We start from the raw sequence: 22,157 nt of genomic DNA on the forward strand, positions 1-22,157 counted from the left end.
ATGCATGTTTATAATGTTTTTAACTTTATAAACACTGCTTACTCTCCTCCTTTATTTTATCCCCTTTTCTCTATTTTTCTTCCCTTTTTTGTTAATTTTTTTTAAAAAAAATTCTTATCTTTTCCTTTTTATCTCCTTTTTTTTACCTTCCTTAGGGCAACGTACAAAGGTAAGGCTGAGCTAGTTAGCCCACTTATTATTATTAGCCAACAATTCTCTCCTGCCTATAACTTTTCTTCTATTTTGCAACTGCTCTGTTCGGCTTCTGCCTGTCCCTGCTATCGCCTCCCCCCCTTCCCCTTCCCACGTGTTTGCTTCTATTTTGCAATTGCCCACTCGCTCAAAAGGAGGTTTTAACCTCCGAAGTCCCTATCACCCACCTGGAATCCCGAAACGCCCACTAATGGGCGGTAGGGACCAGGTTGACGACCCATGGACTAGGCAATAGTCAAATAGCCTGCAGAAGGAATAGGGCCATGGCAATATCTCCGAAGAGGCTGTAATTTTCTATACTGTAATGGGAGGGGGTGTTATTTTCAGACTTGCAAGATTCTGTTAATGTAACCTTATAATAAAGACAGAGCTAGTAGTTCTGATATATGATTGGATTACTCACAAGGCTAATTGGACAACCTCTCAAGGTCGGCTGACACCCATCAATCATCCATACAAGAAGGTATCTCTTATGAGCATACTATCTGTATATCGTATACTTCTCATTGCTTGGTAATAAGTTGCCTATCTCTATCAAGGTTGTATTCTCCGAAAAGGCATATACAGTTTGCTGACCATAGGCTGTGTGCAGCCTTGGACAGCTAGTAATGCAGTCTCACAAGATTATAAACTTTTAACATTGTTACATGTTATTTATGTATATTAAATATATATTTTATATGGGGCCCAATATAATTCCTATTGACTGTGGCCCAGGCAAGCCTCAAACCAGGGGCCCCTAACCCCTGGGCCACGGCCTGTTCAGAAACGAGCTGCGAAGTGAGTGAGTGCAAGCGTGTACGCGCACACAACTCCATTTGTGCATGCGACATGCTTGCATGCCTGCTGCTTGCGCAAATGGAGTTGTGCATGTGCACGCTCGCCTACCACTTACTCAGAACCATCCCTCCCCCCCCCACGCTGGTCCGTAAAGCCAGACAAATTGGAGACCTCTGACCTACACAACAGTAACAATGTAAGGCAGAAGACTAAAAGAGCACTTCCATGCACAACAACTAGCAGTTAGAAATTTGAAGCAGCCCCCTTTAATAATTTAAGCAATGCAGTTAAAAATGAACAGCAGTAGATGCAAGCATTTTGTATTCACTCGTCAGTACCAAACTTACAATAACATGGTTAAAAACAACATAGAACATAGGGTTTAGCGAAGAGTATTAGTTAAACGTGACAGATACAGAAAACCAGTCCATGACACCTTACGTCCACGGAAGGCATAGATTGACATACAGGTGTTTCTGCACATAGAAAGGAGGCTTCAATTAATTGAACTGCTTCCATGAAATGGAGAAAACGAGAGTTCCTGTGGCGTAGCAAAACCTGGAATGCAGTGTTTGAATCGACTTGATGACCAGCTAGTATATGTCTCGCAATAGCAGGTGGTAGCATTTTGTGGCCCTGGTTTGTGGTTGGACTACTCTCTGTTTGAACCCATTTTGGAAAGTGCTCCTTCATTCCATGCCAGGCACCTACTGATTCTGCTGATGTAATTATCTCCAGTACAAACACATTAGTACATACAATGGGCTTTGGTGCTGATAGGTTGTGCTTTCTTGATTGATGGCAGTAGTAGCCTCTGGATTTGATGCAGTATGTAAAGCTCGGCCATACTGAACATTGTTTCAATCAAGGTATTTAAACATCGGGTCATCAGGCACGATATTTGATCCCCCTTAAACGGCAGCTCAATACATACTTTCTTTTTACTGGTAGTTGAAATTCACGGTTTGGGGTCTCTTGTTTTGCTGTGCCTGTTGATGAAGCAGCTTGGGTAACCCTTTGAACAAAGAGTTTGGGTTAAAAATGCCAGTTTTCCTTTTAAACAGTCCTCAGTGTATAGATAATTCCTGGAAACGTGGCCCTCTGACAAATCGGCCATCAACAGGCACACAGATATGAGCTACAGACCATTCAAAAGAGGCAATCAGCAACCCAAAAAGGGAACAAGAGGACTAAACATTTCCTTACCAGCAATCTAACACCCAGATGAGTAGAGAGTAATACAAAGATTAGCATTAGGATTAGGCATTAATAAAAAAAATAATGCCCCAAGCAAGCTGACAGTAAATAGCCCAACCAAGGAATTACCAAAACCACTCTCACGCACACTGACAGGACAAACCTTCAGAACATAAAATAAGAACAAACTCCAGTAGCACTGATGAGGTTATCAGTTCGGTAATGAAACATTTGCAACAACAACAAAAAAAACTCACCTCAAGCTTACCAAGGACTATCGGTATTGGACTGACGGCTATTTATTACGTCCCCGACAGAGGGCGCACGCGACCGGAGTACAAACCAAAATTATCACGCTGTCCTGTGCGCTCTTCCAGTAGCCCCGCCCCCCGTTTTCAGCAGTGACGCCTGCGCAGTGAAGCTTAATTAGCTCGGCCAAAGACGGCCTTGATGGCTAAGCGCAGAGCGGAGGCGGTGGCCTGTCGCGCGCCTTGCCAGCCGCGCTCCTTTCCGCGCGCGCCTCCTTCGAAACGCTCGCGGAGCGATCTCGAACGGCGGGAGCCGCGAGACGCAGCTCTCTGGCGGGATAACGGCGGGGAGAAGAAGCGCAAATGGACGGTTGTCGCGGAAGGAGGCGACGAGGCGGGCGCCGGCGGCAAGAGACTCGCGGAAGGAACGGCGCGGCGGGAACCTGAGCAACGGCGTCCTGTAGCCGCGGCTATGGCGACCGAAGTGGCGGCCCTCGCCGGAGGAGATGCAACGGGCAGTCAGGGAGGACCCGAGAAGGTGAAGAAAGCCAGCTGTGCTTGGAGGGGGGGGGACTTCTGGGAAACTGTAGTTTAGCGGTCCGTCTGTTGCCTCCAGGGATGCGCGGGCGGGCGAGCCACAGCGTCAGGCGGGAAAGCTTCCATAGTGGAGGACGGCGATGGCCTCGAGGAGCAATAAATCCGTTTGGGCTCTTCTGTCTGGGCTGCTTGAGAAGGGACGGTAGCTGAGAACGCCCTTGGGATTCCTTTTCACTTTGGCGACTCGGAATCTTTATGGATGCTAGTTGGTTAAAAGCAGAGGTCTTCAAACTTGGCAACTTTTAAGACTTGTGGACTTCAATTCCCAGAATTCTCCAGCTAACCTCTGGTTTGATTCTTTGGTTGGAAAACTATTGGTGATTAACAAACAAAGGAATAACGGTGAGGCACAGCCTTGGCCAGTGAAGGGACGTTGTGGCCCAAACTTTGGCAAAAGCAGAAAGGGAATACAGTTAGTCCTCAGCTTTCAACCACAATTGAGCCCAGAATGTTCTGTTGCTAAGCAAGACGTCTGTTAAGTGAGCTTGGCCCCATTTTACGACCGTTCTAGCCATTATTGTTGAGCGAATAACTGCAGTTGGTAAACTAATGGCACAGTTGTTAAGTGAATCTGGTTTCCCCATTGACTTTGCTTCTCAGAAGGTCGCAAATGGGGACGTCACATGACCCTGGGATACTGCGGCCGCCATAAATATGAATTTGTTGCATCTATACTAGTTTATTAAGAGCATCTGAGAATTTTTTTTAAAAAAAAAAACTCCCTAAATTGGCTGGATAAAAATTAAGGTGGTAGAGCCCTTTTGGCTGTCACGATATTATTAAAAGACTAAGTTTGGAAAGGTGTCCACAATCATCTGTGAATAAATCCTGCTCTTATCCCAAAGGTGTTTTTTTTAAAGGCAACTGGTTTTGCTGCAAAATGTTTAAAAGAAAAAAACTAAGAAAGTCCAGTTGCCTTTTGGTAAAAGCACCTTAGGAACAACCATGACTTATTTGGATGATTGAGAACCTCCAGAAGCCTGCTTTTTGATAACTGTTTTATTGTATGTCATCAAAAGTTACATTTGTGAGATGGGTGACTAGTATAGACTTGATACATAAACCAATTTTTGCAGCAAACTCATTTGTTGACTATACCATTACTTCTTGTGGAGGTGACTGTGTCTTTGCTGTAAATTTCTTTGGGGCTGCTTGTTGTAGGCTGTAGCCATGGATTACCTAATGGTTTCCCAACCAAAGACTAACCACCTAATTGAGACCATTTAATTTTTTAAGACTATTCAGTCTTTTAGTATATAGTAAAGAAAAAGAAAAGAAATATATAAAGAAATGAATGCCCTTAAACATAATTTAAATTATTTCAGTAATTTATCTCCTTCTCTTAAATGCAATAAATGATTTCATCCCATAGCTTGTCTATAAACAAATTTAAAGCCTCATTGTTCAGTCCTGATCAGATTGTTATACATGTACAATGTCAATCACTCAAAGACAGAATAAAGGAGAGAAATAGAAACATTTAATTCCTTTTTAATGGTGAATGATCTGCCAGGTTCTGGTTACCACATAATGAATTAAAATATTTTTTTTCATATGCATAATCTTTTTGTGTCTTCCCAGATCCAAAAATTAGATATAAATTTAATGAAGTGGCATAATTCTAATTATAGGCAACCACATTTTTTGGCAAACTATGAACTATTCAGAATGCAAAATAGTATTTAATATTATTTTGCCACTTCAAGCCACCAGAGGGTGATACAAGTCAAATTTTCTAAGTTCTGTGTTGAGCAACTTCTGTCTTTGATTGCTATATAACACATAAATACATCACATTCATTACTTGGAAGTAAGAGTCTTTAAAAGAAAGTGCACACAGAAAAATGCAGTTGTTTCCATTGTTGTAAATCAATTTTAATTTGATTGAGCTGCTACAATGATGGAAACTAGAGAACTCTTGAATATTTGTGTGAATATTTCTCCATACTATGTTCTTTCTTTGTCTATGAGGTCTTAATTTCTAGCATTATTTTAATTAGATTTTGTTTGAACATTTTGTTTTCATAGCCTGAAGATGACGTTTGGCACTACAACTCCTTCCAGTTCTGGAAGTTACCATTACCTACCATTGATTTGTCTGATATTCAAGAATTAGAAAAAGGCTCCATAACAGAAACAAGATCCTCAAGTAACACCTCACTATCAGAAATGGAAACCTGAAGAGTAATTTGTTGGTATAAATTATGGAGTATGGTTACTGTTTTGCACTGTTGTTTCTTGAAAGTGTAAGCAGAGTTGAAACTACAAAGGTATTAAATATATTTTGAAGAAAGGATAACTTCTAAATTCTTCTAAAATGAAGGAGTCGTATACTATAGAATTCATCAAAGACTTAACTAGAGAAGTTATCAATGTATAAAACCAGTAGCTTTTGAAATTTAGAGAATTAAAGGAGTTTACAAAAACTGATACATATGAACAAAATTGCTTTAGCTCATTGCCAGTATAAATGAAAAGTGTGCAACGTTCTAAAAAGGGGTATGTGCTATTATACTGCCATGGAAAAGAGTACAAGTTATATGTGTGTTTTAGTTATGGATAGAAAAGATTTAACAGCAAAATAAAATTGCAAATCTCTGCAAAACTGAAATTACTACGGCCAACACTTTCTTCCAAGAATTTCCATAGTAATAAATCTTGTTGCTGAGAGTAATTTAAATCAGTTATTTTTATTATAACTGGTTACTTGGGTAATGTTAAAAAGTTCTAGCAATTTGCAGGCAACTTGAAGAATCATGATGGAAGATGATAGGAAACCTACATGAGGGACGAACTGATGTAGGTTCTGGCTATATTTACAGAAAGTGGCCTGAAACTGGATTGTACCAGGAGTGAAGTTGCAGTCAGCTTGGAATGTCTTAATTTTTAACAGATTTAGACTGAAACAAATCTAGAAGAGTCTTAAAGGATGAATAAAGTAAAGCTACTACACTTAAATCTCCTTTCTCTTCCTATCCATGTAGTCCCCATGGCTGCCCTATTTTTATTTACTCCACCTACTCTGTTTTGCACACCACTACCATCATACTCGGATACAAGTCAGTGTTCCCCATTACCCCAGTCTTGCTATACTTTCTCTTGAGTCACCACTTCAGTGCATATTCAACTGGTCCACTCCTCCCCCATCTTGTGCTTCCTTTCCCTCCATTGTGCTCTTTTAGCTGCCTGCTGCCTGTGTTCACGTAGTTTGCCTCACATTTTCCCTTAGGTGCCTGTTGCCATCAGTGGTTTCCTGATCATTCAACTGCCATCCAACACCTCAACCTAGAACACATGTTCTTTATTCACACCAAACACTGATTCCAGATCTGTACACAGACCAAACATAGGAGTTTTAGTCTGGCATAGAATATTCAGAACTCTGTTCCATGCACTGAATATTTTGCATAACCATACTGTATAGTTAAAAACTTGCATACTATAAAAGTTTGATTATTTTTTAAATACTGACTTTGCTATCATTTTCTTAATGATGGTTGTTCGATATCTTCAGTAGAATTCTGATAATTGTTAATTTTTATTCAGATTACAAGGCTTTAAAAAATACACCACAACTTGAGCATTTTGAATTACCTTCACTGTCTAATAAAATTTCTACTGACTTCTTAAAAACAAAAGAATTACTGTTTATACAATGAAAATAATTCACATATATGATTTCTTATTTATAATGGTATTTTCACTTTGCCATTTCAGTAAACTTGCATGTCGATAAACAAGCATAGGCAATATTTGTAGACTTTTTTTAATAAGGTGTGTTGAAATAATTTTGCTCGTAGAAAGTAATATATAATAAGACTTACCTAATAAGTCTTATTATAAGACTTATAATGACGTTTCACTGACTTTCCATATTTTTCCAATACTTATGCAATTCATTTCATGTTAAATGATACTGGTAACTGCATATAAGCTATAAAGTTAGTTTTGCATGCTTATTCAAAAATAAGGCTACTGAACATTAGTCTTTGTACTAAGATGCTTAAGTTTTGGTTAGCAATTGCAGATATTTTCCCCTCTTAAAAATACAAATGCTGTATAGCAGCCTCTTTCTAATTTTGTACTTAAATTTTGGTTGCTGTATTTCATTAGAATTCACTATCGAACTCTTCAATACAGAAGAAAAAGCAAATATCGTTTCCTTTTTCCTCCATGCTTCTCCATTTATTTGTTTGCTATGGAATGAAAGAAAGTTACTCTTACAAGATTTCATCAGCCTAAACATTCCTGTTCCTTTACCAGCGTTATTTCATTATTTTGAGTCATGGACTAAAGTCTGGGAAAATAAGACGAGGAACAAATTACCAAAAGAAGCTACCTTTGTAAAAGGAACTACTATCTGAAAAATGCATAAGGTTACTTAGAAACACATTCTTTGATAGCCAAAAGTTGATATTGTATTTTAATAATTAAAATGTGCATTGTAAATCAGATATTTGACTTTTTTCTTGCTTTCTGAAGTACATCCTACTTGAACAAAAAGATATAAGGCCCCACTAGCCTATATACAAACAACAAGCTTTTTTAATGATAATTGTTCTATCAATATTTTGTTGCAACAACTATTAAGAAGAAACAAGTCTATTGAGATTAGCAAGAAAAAGATTAGCAAGAAAAATAGTGAAAATGTTTTTTGGTTATCTCAGTGTGAACAAGTCAGAGCCTATTTTAGTAAAAGAGATCTACAATGAACTGTTGGATATTTTTCCATTGGAAAACTTCTATTCTGAACTAAGCTGCTACTTAAAACAACAAACAAGAAACATTCTGAATGTTAATCATTTCTTTAATGTGGTATATAAACTTGAAACCAAATTGTCACATGTTTTTGAGAATAAGTTGTAGTCTCTTCAGTTTAACTGCAGTACAAGTATGCCACCAGAGTTTTCAGAGTTCATCTTTTTCCCTGTTCCCATTAAAGTTTTTAATTGCAAGCACATGGACAATTGTAATCATTACTTTCCAGCATTGTTTCCATTAGCTGTTAGGGCAAAGCAGGTTTTATCTGATTGTGATGTAGATGGAAAATTCAGTATGTAATCCAGTAGCTTAAGCCTACAAAAAGTTCATTTTAGTGATGAGAATGAAGAAGGTAAGTAAGATGGCTTTTCTATTGTGATGTATGCATCTTTAATATGGAAAATCATTGAATAAAATTACGTAAAGTTTTTATTGGGTTCAATGTCGAATGAATAAATGTTTCCAGCATGTGAAAAAATAAGAACCAGAGAAAGATTGAAAACTAGCACTGATTTTTTCCCCCCTTACCTCTTGTTGGTGTTTTGGCACATACCTCTCAGAAAAAGACAACACTGGATAAAACCATATGGGAAGAAAAGTTACCTGAGTTCTTGGACAAGTCCAGCTGTGTCAATCACTTATGTTAGGACTTTAACATATTACTGATTTATATGTATAAGGATCAATAAAAGTGTAAAGAATTAAAACCATTTCTGGGATTTAAATTGTGTCAAATGAGTTTTGCATTCTTGAGCTCCTTTAAGTTTTACTTCTGTCTTGTCTTCTCTATCATATACACATGTAGGTTGTCCTGTGAACAATTCAGAGAATTGTGATTACCCTGATTTTTGGGGAGGGGAAAGGAATGTTACTTCTTACTGTGTAAGAAATAATATTTAAAGTGGAAAAATGCAATATATATTTCTTACATATGTCACCAATACATCAAACAATTACAGGTACTTTTTCCACTAGTCATGCACAAATGCAGAGCTGGGTATATTCTGGGGAAAAAAAACAAGACAGTATTGTAAGATACCAATTATCTCTTTAATAAGATAAATTATTGTTAAAATTATTCATGATTCAGAGGATTTACCTTTGGAATGCTTTGGAAGTTGTGCAAAGGACAAATAATAATGAAATAGCTTTACATATGAAATATATGAAACAAAAATGAGTTAGTGGCCAAGTCAATTATTTTGGGAAGAGTTGGTTGTTTTAGCTTCAATTCTCATGATAGCTATAGTCTGCATTTGAACAATACTGTATGCTTCTATTTTAGTTTGTATCTTAGCTTCTAGGTAGAAACCTCTTAAACTTCTGAAGTAATGAATATGCAGGTGTAAACGAGCTGTGCCTCCCTATTTTTGTGTCAGGTGCTTGAGCCAAATAAATTTTTGAATGGAAAAAATGGGGTTTTAGGTAGTTGAATTTGTAATGTTCCATATTTTTAAGAAAGTAAAAATACGTTGTATTGTTGTAATGAATACGTTGGTCAGATTAGACTACTATTCAATGGGGTTTCTTTTAGATCTGCCACCTCAGAAAGCTATGGATTAATAATAGCAAGAAGAAGAAGCTTTACTTCAAAGGTGGTTATTGGCCAAATAATAACCATTACAAATCTTTGCTGAATTAAACCTCTTTCAGACCAAATTCTTTGCTGTAACATGCTTGTGATTCTGACTGAATGTGACACTTGCTTTTGAAGCATAGTAGTGGTCCTGAGTTTCTCGTAGAATTTTGAGGACCTGCCAAATACTGTTTTGCCATTAAACCACCTTCTGAAAACTTGACTTTGCAGGGAGAGAATAAAATGGCTTGTTTGCTTTTGCTTTTTTTTTTAAGAGTACAGGTGTGCAAAATATTCCATGCTCCAAATAAATCTCTCTGTTCCAGAGTTTGGTCCAGAGCTCGAAAAACCAGAACTTGTCCACTTTTGTTCTAAAGTGTTCAGCTACCCCATGAATAACTTTAATTTTTGAGCTATGGGGATGTTCTGAATGGCTAATGAAATAGTAGGAATAGGTTCTGCCCTTACTACTTGAAAAATGAAAGTGGGAGTGAAGCTGAATTGGTGAAATGCATCACAGAGCTCTTGACTAAAAAGATCTTTAACTGGTTCTTTTGTTGTCCTTAAATCCTTCACTCTGCTGAAGTTTAGTCAATGGCTTGTGTGGGTAACACTTTTTGGAAATCTGCCAAAAGCAGAAGTACATGATGTGTGCATATTGAAGATACTTTTGCCCTGTTGAGTTTTTGGATTTTCAGATACAAAACAGTAAGGATTTGTTGATGATTAAAGATGAAAGCTAAACCTGCAAAGTGTATGTGTATTAGCCCTAAGCTTTTCTTCCCCCATAGACTTGTTTTTTAAATTAACCATTATTTGCTGTGCTTAATCTGAGCACAAAGTCTGATCATTTGTACAAGGGCAGGCTAAGAATATATATATTTATATCTTCTTGGTTATTTTTCTGTAAATTGAGTATCATCCTTTCAAAATAGACCAGATCAGGAAAAAATATTAAATATTGAATTAATGCAGGTTATAATAACAGAATGTGAAAGGGAAGCTTGGCTGTGTTTTCTAGTCCCTCCTCTACATGTCAGTGAATTAGAGTGGATCTTGTCCGAGTTTTCTCATACCTCTATCCTGGAATTAATGCAAGCTTTTGTTTTTGTGACTGTTGATGCATATTCTCTTTAGTGTCTTCTCAGGCTATTACGTAATATATGGATTTTTGGTGTGCCTTGACTGCCTGCCTGTCTCTGACAAAAAAACAAAAAAACAAGCAACCCCCAACTTGTCTCAATTTTCTATTTTTTTTTATATAACAATATGAGAAAGCTTTGCTCAGCGTTTTTTATTTTGTACATCCCTTGTTAAAATGTCAAGAAAATAGACTAAAGAATTATATTGAGTTACATTCAGAAGGTGTGATAATCTAAGTTGATCTGTTTTCTTTGTGCAAAGAATTTAGGGTCAAAAATTCAAGTATTAGCTATTTTTTCCTTTGTGGAATATGTGATAACAGTGCCAAAGGCACACTATATTCAGCCTTGTGTACACACACACACACACACACACACACACACACACACACACACACCCTACTCTTGAAAAACCAAGTTTAGCTACTTGTGGTGTCTGATCAGTTCCTCCCCAAAATAGGAAGGTTCCAAAAAGTTTGAAACTCTACTCCTTCACATATATTATTTTAACTTATGGGCAGGGAGGAACCATGCAGTGTTTCATCTGAGGTGGAGAAGCACATGCTGGATTTCATAACAGACCAAACTGGATAGTTTGACCCTGCCCCTTGGCCTGTCTGTTGTTTATGTATTTTGCAAGAGAGTCTTAGTATGTAACTTCAAGAATCCTCAAAAGAACTTGGGTCATAAAGTCAGCTGCCAGTCTCTGATAGAAGAAAGTGGAACATTAACCAATAGTGTAGTCCAAGGATCAAGCAAAGTGTTCTTTTGAGTTTTGAATGGACTTTCTTTCTGTGTGTCTGCGATACTTGAAGCAGCTTTCAGGGACTGGAAAAGAGAGAGTGCAGCACTGATTTATGAGTGCAACTCCAGCTTGTGAAGCTCCAATTTATGAAGTAAGGAAGAAACACCAGACAGAATGAAAGTTCAAGTGAAGGTAAAAAAAAATCCACCCAATCTACCTAGAATTGGACAGATGGACAAGTTAGGACTGAGGTTTTTTGCTATTCATTTTAATGCAGTACGTTTAGGCAGCTGGTAAAAGTGTCTCAAACCTTCTTCCATGGCAGATACTTTTTTTGCATCCAGATGATCTTGTTTTTTCACAGTTCCACCTTACTGGAAGAAAAGCTATGTAATGTGTATGAACATGGGTATTCTGTTTGGGGTGGATAAGTTGTTATTTAGTTGGTTCTTGTTTTCAGAAGGCATTTCCTTTTTTGTAGCTATAAGTGAGGAGAGACAGAATGCAGATCACACCTTAGAAGTATGTTCAGGTGTTTTCAGACTTCTATATAACTGAATTAGGAAGATAAGATACAGTCTTGTATGAAGATACAATCATTGCTGGAGGGGGGAGGGATATTTGAAAAAAGGACAAATTCAGATTTGTACTTGGGATTCTAGTTCTGGGTATGTAGGAGATAAAGTGACCAGACCTTATGAAGCTCTTAATATCTTAAACAAGGAGAAGATGCCTAGCATTCATCACTATTCACAAATTTTCTTAGGAAAGCTAGGAAATGTCGTTCAGCAATATGACTGCCAGAGATTGAAGGTACTCTCTCTATAGGTTCCTTTTATATAGGCAAGCTAGTATTTTAAGATTGCTAAGCACAAAAAAATTATCACTGTCATAACTTCAAATGCCAGCTCTATGGATATTAGATGATATTAATTACATTGGTTTGAACATCCGGGGCTCATTCATGGTTCTTCAGCTCAAACTTTATATATCACTCTTTCAAAACATTTAGCTTTTTACCAATGACCTGAAATTTTCTATTTTTATAAAAGGGAATTCTAGAAAGAGACAAATGTGAAGTCAATAAATCGTAACTTACCAAGCAATATAACTCTTTGCAGTTTATTACTGTGTAATTGTCCAAATTGTATATGTGTAAACGATCATTTTCTTTATATTGAGCATTATATATACCTGTTAACATGTCACTCTCCCTATCCATAATGTGTTTGTGTAGTCAAATATGTGTGTGTATACCAATATTTGTATATATGAAAGGACAGACTTCCTGGTTAAGAATAATAGTTTATTTGATGTGGAGAACTTGGTGTAAAAAAGTATGTCCTGCACTAAATGTTAGTTTCTAAGACACAGTAACACATTGTATTATAGATGGCAAGAGAATATTTAATTTTGCACAATGTACATACTTTTTTTATTTTCCCATAGACAAGAGAACATGTAAAATAAACTCATCTGTAACTAACAAATCCAGATAGGGCTGACTTTAAAGTCAGTCAAGTTAATTAACCTACTCACTGCATGTGTATATGTGTGTGTATTAATATAAATATTTTGGAACTTAGGTTTTTTTTTCCCAATTCACCAATTTCTGGATGGTTATGCTTATACTGTACATGTGCAATAACTTGAATTGAGCAATATTAATTCTGAAAGACCTACAAACTTATTTTCAGCATTTATGTGTATCTTTCATTAAGACGTCTCTACCAAGATCAACTTTAATTTTTCTTCTGCCATGGCAACTCTTGGGAAATAAACAGTCGCATAATCAACAGTTGAGATGATAAACATGTAAACAAAATATAGGTTTCCTTTCTCAGCCAAATCTCCATTGAATGATTTGAATCTGTCTTTCAGAGTGGGTATGCAAACATAACATCCACTCTAAATGGTTGTATAGTAGATCAAGAACAAGGTCTGGAAATGCTGAAAGCTGAACCTTAAAACAGAAAAAATATTGTTCCATGTATTCTTTTTTTATATAAAGTTTTTTTTATTTTTTGTTCTCTACATGCAGTTATAGGTATACATTCACATGGTTATTATTCTTTTTTTTTACATTCATGGTTCTTATACATTTGTCATTCCATTTATAGAATTATACTATTCCATTTGGGTTGCTTTGTTTACTATCCCTTGCTTGTTTTGACACCACCTCCTCCTCCCTTTCTTTTCTCCCTTCCTCCCTTCTCTACTTCCTTCCTTCCTCCTTTCCCTTCCTTCGTCCCTTACGTATCCCTCCTCCTCTCTTCCTCTTTCCCTACTCTCTCATTCTCTCTTTTTCTCTTCCCTTCCATCTTCTCCTCTCTTCCTTCCCTCCTCTTCCTCTCATCTCTCTTCCTTTCTCTCCCTCCCTTCCTTCCCTACTTGCTTCTTTCCTCCTCACCTTTCCCTTCCTTCTTCCCTGCTTCTCTCTACCCCTTCCCCTTCCTAGCCTCTCTCCTTCTCCCTTCCATCTTCCTCTCCTTACCTCTCTCTTTCTTCCCTCCTTTCCCTCTCATTTCCTCTCCTCCTCTCTTACTTTCTTTTTCTATTATTGCAGGTGTCTCTTCCAGCTCTTAATTTATATTTTCTTGGGGTGGTATTTCCACAAACCCAAAAATCATTGAATATCATTTCTTGTTGCTTTTCCTTCTCTCTTTAAAAAAAAAAGAATATTTTTCTTTTTGACATTCTATGTATTCTTGAGTCTTTAAATGGTAAGAAAGAAGTACAACTGAAGCACAATAGTGAAAGTGGAGCAATGGGTGTAGCGAGGCAGATACTTACAAAGCAGTTTGACTTGACTGCCTTTCAGGAACCTCAGTCAGCAATTTTTGAAAGAAGAGGGATATAAGTATCCTTTAATTGCAAGAATTAGCTCCTATCCTGCTAGAAGAAAATAGAATGAGAGACAGTTTTGCCAGGGGAGTGCCATGATGCCCCATGCAATTGGTGAAAAGACCAATAAAAGAATCTTTGTATAAGAGTGGGAAATGGGAAAACTGTTAAAACATGAAAATTACAATATTCTGATATCATGGAGTGATGCTTTCTTCATCTCGTAACTTGTATGATATAAGAAACATTGTGATTGTGGCAGTGTTAGGCCCTGGAGACTCAACTCCGCATATAGCTACGACTCTCACTGAATGATATTAAGTTACTCGCCATCTCTTACACTATCTTTACAAGAAGAAAAAGAATTCACAATGGCTCAAGTTCATTACACAATAATACTTATACAATATTAAACAATAATACTGTTTTGACTTACAAACAAGTGTGACTTAAGGACAAGTCAAACTTGTCATTTTTAAACTGGAGATTAATTACTTGTGTAAATGTACCATGATAGTCAACAACAGATTGAATAACATCATAAGAACATATAACAAAAACATAAAAATATCATAATACAAACAATGTAACAACAGCTGTTGGCATCTCTTTCTTCAGAAAATTCAACTTGTAGCTGAATTCCTAGAAAATGGAAAGTGACACAGACCTAGTTTCTGAAGGGGAGACTATTCCATAAAATAGTGGTCATTATGAAAGAAAATGCAGGAGGTCCTCAACTTACAACCACAATTGGGACAAGAACTTCATCCCTAGTAAGGCAGTCATTAAATAAATTGTGCCCAATTTTGAGACCCATTTTGTTGGGATCATTAAGCGAATCACATCAGTTGTTAAGTAAAGCATATGGCCATTAAGTGAATCCAGTTTCCCCAACTGACCATGCTTATTGGAAGCTAGCTGGGAAGGTTACAAATGGTGCTCGTGTGAACCTGGCATGTTGCTGATGTAAGTGAGCCTCAGTTCTATGCATTGGAAAATAGAGAACTACTATCAACTCTCAACTACTATCAAGAAGCTGAAGAAGCTTCTTGAATGAGAAGTGAAACGTCTTCAGAATAATACCAGAAAGTCCAGTTGCCTCTTGGAAAAAAACACCTTTGGGACAACCATGTCCTGGATGCCTGAGAATCTCCATAGACATTTATCAACTTAGTCTAATGAATCAATTCCACTTGAAGGCAACAGTCCTTAAGATAGCTAGGAACCAAGCCACATGGAGCTTTATAACTAGCAGCTTCAGTTGTATTCAAAAATGCACTGGGAGCAAGAGCAGGATCTTTAACATAGTTTTCAATGGGTGTTACTTGCCAGCTTATCATTAACTCCATTGCCTCAGACATACTTTGTCAGCCCAGCAACAAGGCTCCTTGTCACAGTCAAATTTCTTAAGCTTATTGCCATTATCCTTTTCCAACCATAGAGTTCTAACCTTTTGGAGTAACAGTATGAGAAGTTGTGGTCTTTTAGGTGGTTTTGTACACAACTCCTGCGCTTCCAACGGGCTGCATAGCAACATCTATGGAACTACAGGTTTCACCAACTGTATTCTAGACCAATTTTGGATGGATAAATTCATTGCAAAGAACCAAGTCAGTGGAATTTTGCCCTTTTCTCTGTTCGAACTCAGTTAAATAGCTTGATTGAAAGAATAGTTTCATAGATGATTCTAGCATAATACATCATGATTTCACAATTCACTACGGTAGTTAGATACTGATTCCACTAGACAGCAACTTTTGCAATAAATGATTTGCCCTTCTGGTAAATTGTCAATAGCCATTTATTAAGAATTTCCAGAGATTCATTGGGAGATTCCTATGAATAACCTGTGGCTTTTTAAAAGTGTCACCCATAGAACACAAATTTTAATTTAAATAAATGCCTACATTAAGCATTTCAAAACTTTTTGAACTAGTAGATACATCTGAAACTTTATTATATGGCACAAATGCTGAAAAAAATCTGCCTATCACAGAGATGGATAGACCTATATAGTCACAAAGTTATTGCTATCACCTACTCTGTTACACAGCACTAGGGATTCGAACCGCTGAACTGCCAACTTTTCTAATCAACAAGCTCAACATCTTAGCCACGGAGCCACCATGTCCCTTGAAAATAAGCAATGCAACTTGTCTAATGGATACAAGGAGATATCCGTGAGCATTCTAAAATCTTTATAAATCAGCATTTCTTCTATACATTTCTTTACATGATCATTATTTATAAAGCTATATTAGCAGAGTTCTAGTCATTTAGAGCAGAATATTGCCTTCAATAAAGGGTTTTCTCACTGCTGAAATATAAAATAGTTGCTGGACCTTAATGTTTTTTCATCTTGGAGAGGTAAGATTTCTCTATCATTACTTCTTATTTTATTCAATGATCTGCAAGATTGCTTCTTTCTTTAGGCCTGAGTGAGTTTAAAAAAGGTTTGCGAATGCAAGAATTGTGTAAAGTAATGGTCTTAGGCACAGCTTCTACATTTGTTTCAGTTCTGTTTTAATATTTGCAATATACCGTAATAGTAACTTCTCTATGATCTTATAGAATTGTTGCTTATTTTTGTATATCAAAGATTTCTAGAAAATCTCTTTGAGATGTAATATTTCTGTTCAGTCCCAGAAATCTTGGATTGAAGGTGCCTTCAGTAAAAGAGAATGTGCAAAAATTGTACCCAGCTCAAAAGATTCTCACAGGTACTTTGCTTCTTCTTGTTTTTCATTTGACCGGTACAAGGAGTATAGTGTATTTTGTATAAATATATACTGAACAGTGTCAGTATTCATTGTATAAAGAGAAACGTTAGACGTGTTGACATAAGACAAATCCCAAATCTTATTAGCACCATTAAGTTAATGCCAAATAATAAAAAAAACGTATGTTTTTTCAGGCAGAGCTCTTCAATAGTCAAGATTGTAAATGAAACAGTGGCCTGTGTGAGGGACCTGATATTTAAACCACAAAATTAAATACTATCATTTTCATTTCTGTAAATAATTAAAGGTGCAGCTATAGTTTAACTTACCATTTCTGGCTGTTTCCCTTATAACTAATATTTCTACAAACTAGATGGCACTTGAAGAAATATATTTATCATGGATTAAACACTCCTCACATATTACGGTACTTCCGTTTTCTGCACATTTAGATTGGCTTATATTCACTCAAAGGAATTAATACAAAGGAATAAAAATAAAATGAAGTGTGAGAGATGATGGATCGGTGTCCAATATGTTAATGCAGTTATTGTAACGAACAACAACTATAAACTAGATTTATTTGCCCGAGTTGGAATAAAGTTAGCATAAAGAGCATGGAATCATTAGATAAGGTAGTCTTTGTTTAGCAACCACAACTGGCTCTGGTGACTCTCTTAAGTGAAGTGGTAGCTAAATAAATATCAGGTGACTGTGACATTGCTTTTCTGCTGGAATGTGCACCTGAAAAATCAGCATATAGGACAGGGTCCTCAAATGATTTAAATGGGGCCAATTCACGGTTCCTCAGACTGTTGGGGGGCAGCTCATGGGCCATAGTTTGAGGACCCCTGATATAGGAGTTTTGGCAGTAGAAAATGAACCTTCCCATATGGGACATTACTGCAGTGAATCTGCTTATATGCTGTGGGAGGTGGCATTCTTGCCACCTGTCTAGCAGGCTGGAGGTGTATAAAGAAACTCACAGATACTATAGCTGGGGGCGGGGAAGGCGGCAGGAGGTCAGCTGTACCCTGCAGTGAAGTTCCTCTTCAATAGAAAGAGAGAGCTGATTTTGGTTCTGGGTGAGAGTAAGTGTGGGGAACAGGAACAAGGGAGAATGTCATATGAAACCATGACAAAAATTTGGCTGAAATGAAGGGCGATTATATCCAAAGCGTTGTTTTTGTGTGCTCACATAGAAATTTTGTCAAGAATGGAAATGAGATTTATCTCATATTACCTGTTTGGACAAACTGAAGTATTATCTTCAAGAGGTTTATTAAAAGCCTGCTTCATTATATGCTGTAACATAGTTTTAGGTGTTGTTAGGCTCAATGTTTAATCACTCCTGAGATATCTTTCTTCCCCTTTCTTGAATAATAGACCACATTTGTTCTTTACGTAGTTGGCAGACGTCCCAACAGCTCTTCAACCAATCTCTTCAATACTGGAGGGTGTATTTCATTGGGGCCTGAGGTTTGAAAACATCCACATTAACTATGAGATCCTTTACTACATCCTTACTGGCTGGCTTCCTCCCCTATTATATTTTCTCAGTCTACACTACGGAAAATCACCATGTTCTTTCTAAAGTCAAAAGGAACATTGGCATTCTCTCTGCTTTCTTGGTCATCTGTTAAGATTGCCCAGTTTGGAATAAGCACTGAGTACAAGACCTCTGTTTCCCTTGCTAATGACATCTTCAAGGAAACTTTTTTATTGGTTAAAATCAGCTGGCGAGAGACATATAAATAATATTGACATTATTTATATGTCTCTCTAGCTAGCTGATTTTCTATCTTTGCCTTTCTGACCTCATTGCTGTATTTTTTTGAGCTCTGTAAACTTCCTTGGCTGTTAACCCTTCCTTATATTTCTAATACACATCCTTATTTAGACTCACAATGACTTCAGGACTCTTTCAGGACTTAAGCAAACTACTTTAATAAATCTCCCCCCATTGCTTGGTTGAGTCAACTATAGCAGACTCGTAGTTAGATATCCTTTCTATTAACCTATCCTTTTATTTTAACCCAGATGTTTTCAACATTCACGTTACCATCAGTCCAGTGGATCACTGTACAGGTAAGTTTATTCTTGATAATACAATAATCTTTTATTCTCTTGAGTTGCCCATTTTATCCAACAATATGTACCAATCAAGCCAAAAAATGTATTATTGTGGTTCCTTCCATGTTTCTATAATTCTTCTATAATCCTTGTAGAGGTGTATTAAGTAAATTCACTGCTCTGCGGTGTGTGTGTGTGTGTATGTGTGTGTGTAAGAGGGAATAAAAATAGAAAAATACTGATAGCAATAGGCACCTTGAATGCAATCTCAAAACATCTGGAGCTTGAACACCATTGGCACTGACAAATTCATTCAGTCAATTGGCATCTTTACTTGGAACATATTACGTCCCTGGTCCTTGGGAAGTGACCAGTCATACATCATAATAATGATACTGCTTATATCATACCTGACTTTGTGCCCAATAACATGTAGTTCATACTGTTTGTAATCCAAGGATAATATTGGATACATAAAGAAATATTTAACATAATGCTAAACTTTTTCTGCTCGGTCTTCTTTTTTTCCTTTTATGCCAATATTTCATGTGGTGGGTTCATATTTTAAACTCTACTTCATTTTGCTATTATCTTCAGTCTATTACTTACCAATTTGTTATCAAAGTTTTTATGATGCTTGTCTCTTTATAGTCTAATATTTGAAGAATGGGATCTAAATCCTAAGGAATGTCATGCACAATAATGTACAGTTTTAGGCGTATTTATTAACCAGAATGTATATTTTATAATTATTGCATTGGGAGACTAACACAACTACCATGTTGAAATCATGCATAATAATTCCAACAGGGTAGTTGTGTTAGTCTCTTGTTGCAACAACAAAAACAAAAACCTTATGGAATGCAAGTACCTGGAACCCCATGCCACATTCAATGTGTCAAGTCTTTAAAGTACTACAATAACTGTTCATGTTAACTGATTTAAATGTTTCGTGCATGTACCAGCATTTTTTATGGAAACTCTTTTTCAGAGGTTCTGCAGGATGTCAAGTATGCCAGAATCTAATTCGGTAAGACCATCTAAAAACTCAACATCTGCAAAAACAAAGAATGGAGTATTTTTAAAGATGATGCAATTACTATTTAAGTATTCTTCAAAAGAAAGAAAGAAGGAAGGAAGGAAGGAAGGAAGGAAGGAAGGAAGGAATAACTTATTTGTCAGTGAGCATGTTATAGTAATGATTTACAAATTGAATTCCAAAGATATTAATTACTTTTGTCTTAGAAATGGAACACAACAAAAATATTTCAGAGAAATGATGTAATTGTGCTCCCCTCAACTTTTTTGAAAAAGAAAACAATCCTGGGAAAACTAGCTACTGCAAGAAAGAAAAAAATAGCATTAAAAAAAAGTCTGCCAAGTTTCCAATGGCAACTTTTTTTATGCTAGGCACAGGTCATGACCATTGTGCAAGATTTGAATTGCTATTAAAGGGATCTCTAAATATATTAAAGATTAGGGTAACAACTAGTTTATGTAGTTGTAAGCTCATTGCTTCGTCTAGGAAGTTAATGTGTAAAGAAGTAAAACATTGCAGTCAAAATGAGCAAGTTTGTTTAGATCAACCTAATGAGAAAACAAAACTTTGAATCCCAGAAATTACTTTAATAGTGAGTAAAGGATGAGTAGAAAGTGAGATTGTCCACCGTTTCTCTAAAAAAAAAGTCACAAATATCAATTTACTAAGATACATGTTGACAGAGGCAAGGATTAATTTCGCATAACACTAGAAAAGAAAGTTGTTACTGAAGATATCAGACTGGGAACTCAAATTTGGAAAACTAGCAGCATATATGTACAACAGAAGTTTAACTAAATTGAAGCAAAAATGGCTCCAGTGCATATTTTATATTGTGCAACAAGCCAAACATAAATACCTGGAATATGGTTTTAATACCCTTATCTTTGATACTCTTATCTTTGAAACTTCAATTCTAGAATAAGAATTGAAATCAAGGATACAGAAAAAAAAGTCTATGAACATTGGGTATTAATTGAATACAACAAGGGAGAAGTTAGGAACTGATATTTATCTAGTGTTCTAAGTAGTTTTTTCGTCTCTTCATTTCCTTTTCTTTTGTGTTCTTAACAAATAGAGGCGATTTTGGCTCATAGCTCAAAGACATTATTAAAATAATGTAACGTAACAATAAAATGGAATTTAATGGTAATCAAAGATATACTGAGCACTAACAATACAATCTTGGCAATTCCTTTTTCCAATCATGGCTATTATGTTTCCGTACTAGAAATATTTTTTTAAAAATTATACTAATATTAGTTATTTGCTGTTTTGACAAAATGGTTTGTCATCAGTTTTTTTTAACAATCAATAGCTGAATTCATCTAGACTCAATTAAGCAAGCTCTGGACAACTGGCACAATTTATGGGAGGGAGAGAGACTTCTGTTTTAGAAAAGATAGCTTAAAAATAAAAAACTGAGGCCTTTTCTTTTATGATTTTGCCATGTTTTTCATACATTGAAAGACGTTTTAAGCCCCAGAAACACACGAGAATCATGTACATATTTTTAATATTAAACTCTGAGCTAGTCTGGTGATTTAAGGTTAAAAAAGAGCACCAACCTTGATTGAATTAATACTAATAGAAATTCTATCTTTCTATTTGAGATGTTATTGTGGTCGGCTAATTGGTGACCACCATGGAATAGATTATGGTTATCCTGTGTTTCAGTCCGAAAAAGAAAAATATAATGTGGAATGGTCTGTTGAAAAAGATACAAAGATGAGTCCAACTGATGCATTTGGTACAATCAATTTTCAAGACAGTGATCACACTTACCATGCTAAGGTTTGTACAATTTTAAACCTGGATTTGTAATACTATTGAGTTTATTGCAGAATTCTGCAGAAGTGAAACTCTAGAAAACAAATATTAGTGCTAAACATAAAACTGTTGTGAGATTGAATAAAGAGAATCTAAGTATATAAATATGCTTTTATTTAAATGTTTTGTCCCAACTTGCCAAGCTGAATATCAGGAAAGAATACATATGAAACACGATGGAAATAGCAGTCAACACCTCAATTGTAATAATTGTAGAAAATAAGGAACATGACCTTGATGGAGATATTAAGGAGCTATTGCCTAGGCATAAGGTATCAAGCATTTTTTTTAAAGTTCAGAGCAGCCACATAACATTCAGAAGTAACTCAAACAGACATCTTCCTAATTTACTGAAATATAAGAAGCAGGAGGTAATGCACAATCAGACCCAA

General features: G+C 36.3%; 2 protein-coding genes and 1 long non-coding RNA gene across 3 annotated transcripts in view; 2 read left to right on the forward strand and 1 right to left on the reverse strand.

The window, feature by feature from the left end:
• Positions 1 to 1,230: 1,230 nt before the first annotated feature.
• On the reverse strand, positions 1,231 to 2,585 carry LOC148045414 (uncharacterized). Its single transcript, XR_015696720.1, has 2 exons — positions 2,448 to 2,585; positions 1,231 to 2,008 (listed from the first exon to the last, which is right to left on the reverse strand). It is a non-coding gene; the product is annotated as an uncharacterized LOC148045414 (long non-coding RNA).
• A 55-nt stretch (positions 2,586 to 2,640) lies between these two features.
• On the forward strand, positions 2,641 to 7,487 carry CUNH9orf40 (chromosome unknown C9orf40 homolog). The gene is made up of 2 exons (XM_014054192.2): positions 2,641 to 2,976; positions 5,064 to 7,487. The coding sequence occupies exons 1-2, from the start codon at positions 2,641 to 2,643 to the stop codon at positions 5,214 to 5,216; spliced, it is 489 nt and encodes a 162-aa protein (XP_013909667.2). The 3' UTR covers positions 5,217 to 7,487.
• Positions 7,488 to 11,271: 3,784 nt separating this feature from the next.
• Positions 11,272 to 22,157, forward strand: part of TRPM6 (transient receptor potential cation channel subfamily M member 6) — an 86,863-nt gene continuing 75,977 nt past the window's right edge. The window contains exons 1-5 of the mRNA XM_087715985.1: positions 11,272 to 11,451; positions 16,744 to 16,823; positions 18,864 to 18,911; positions 19,888 to 19,926; positions 21,549 to 21,729. Of these exons, the coding sequence (XP_087572111.1) occupies positions 11,434 to 11,451; positions 16,744 to 16,823; positions 18,864 to 18,911; positions 19,888 to 19,926; positions 21,549 to 21,729 (366 nt within the window). The 5' untranslated portion in view covers positions 11,272 to 11,433. The remainder of the gene's footprint in view (positions 11,452 to 16,743; positions 16,824 to 18,863; positions 18,912 to 19,887; positions 19,927 to 21,548; positions 21,730 to 22,157) is intronic.

This window comes from Thamnophis sirtalis, unplaced genomic scaffold (assembly GCF_051295495.1).
Source record: "Thamnophis sirtalis isolate CommonGarterSnake01/CBP01778 unplaced genomic scaffold, rThaSir2_p1.2 scaffold_5, whole genome shotgun sequence".
NCBI classification, from domain to species: Eukaryota; Metazoa; Chordata; class Lepidosauria; order Squamata; family Natricidae; genus Thamnophis; species Thamnophis sirtalis.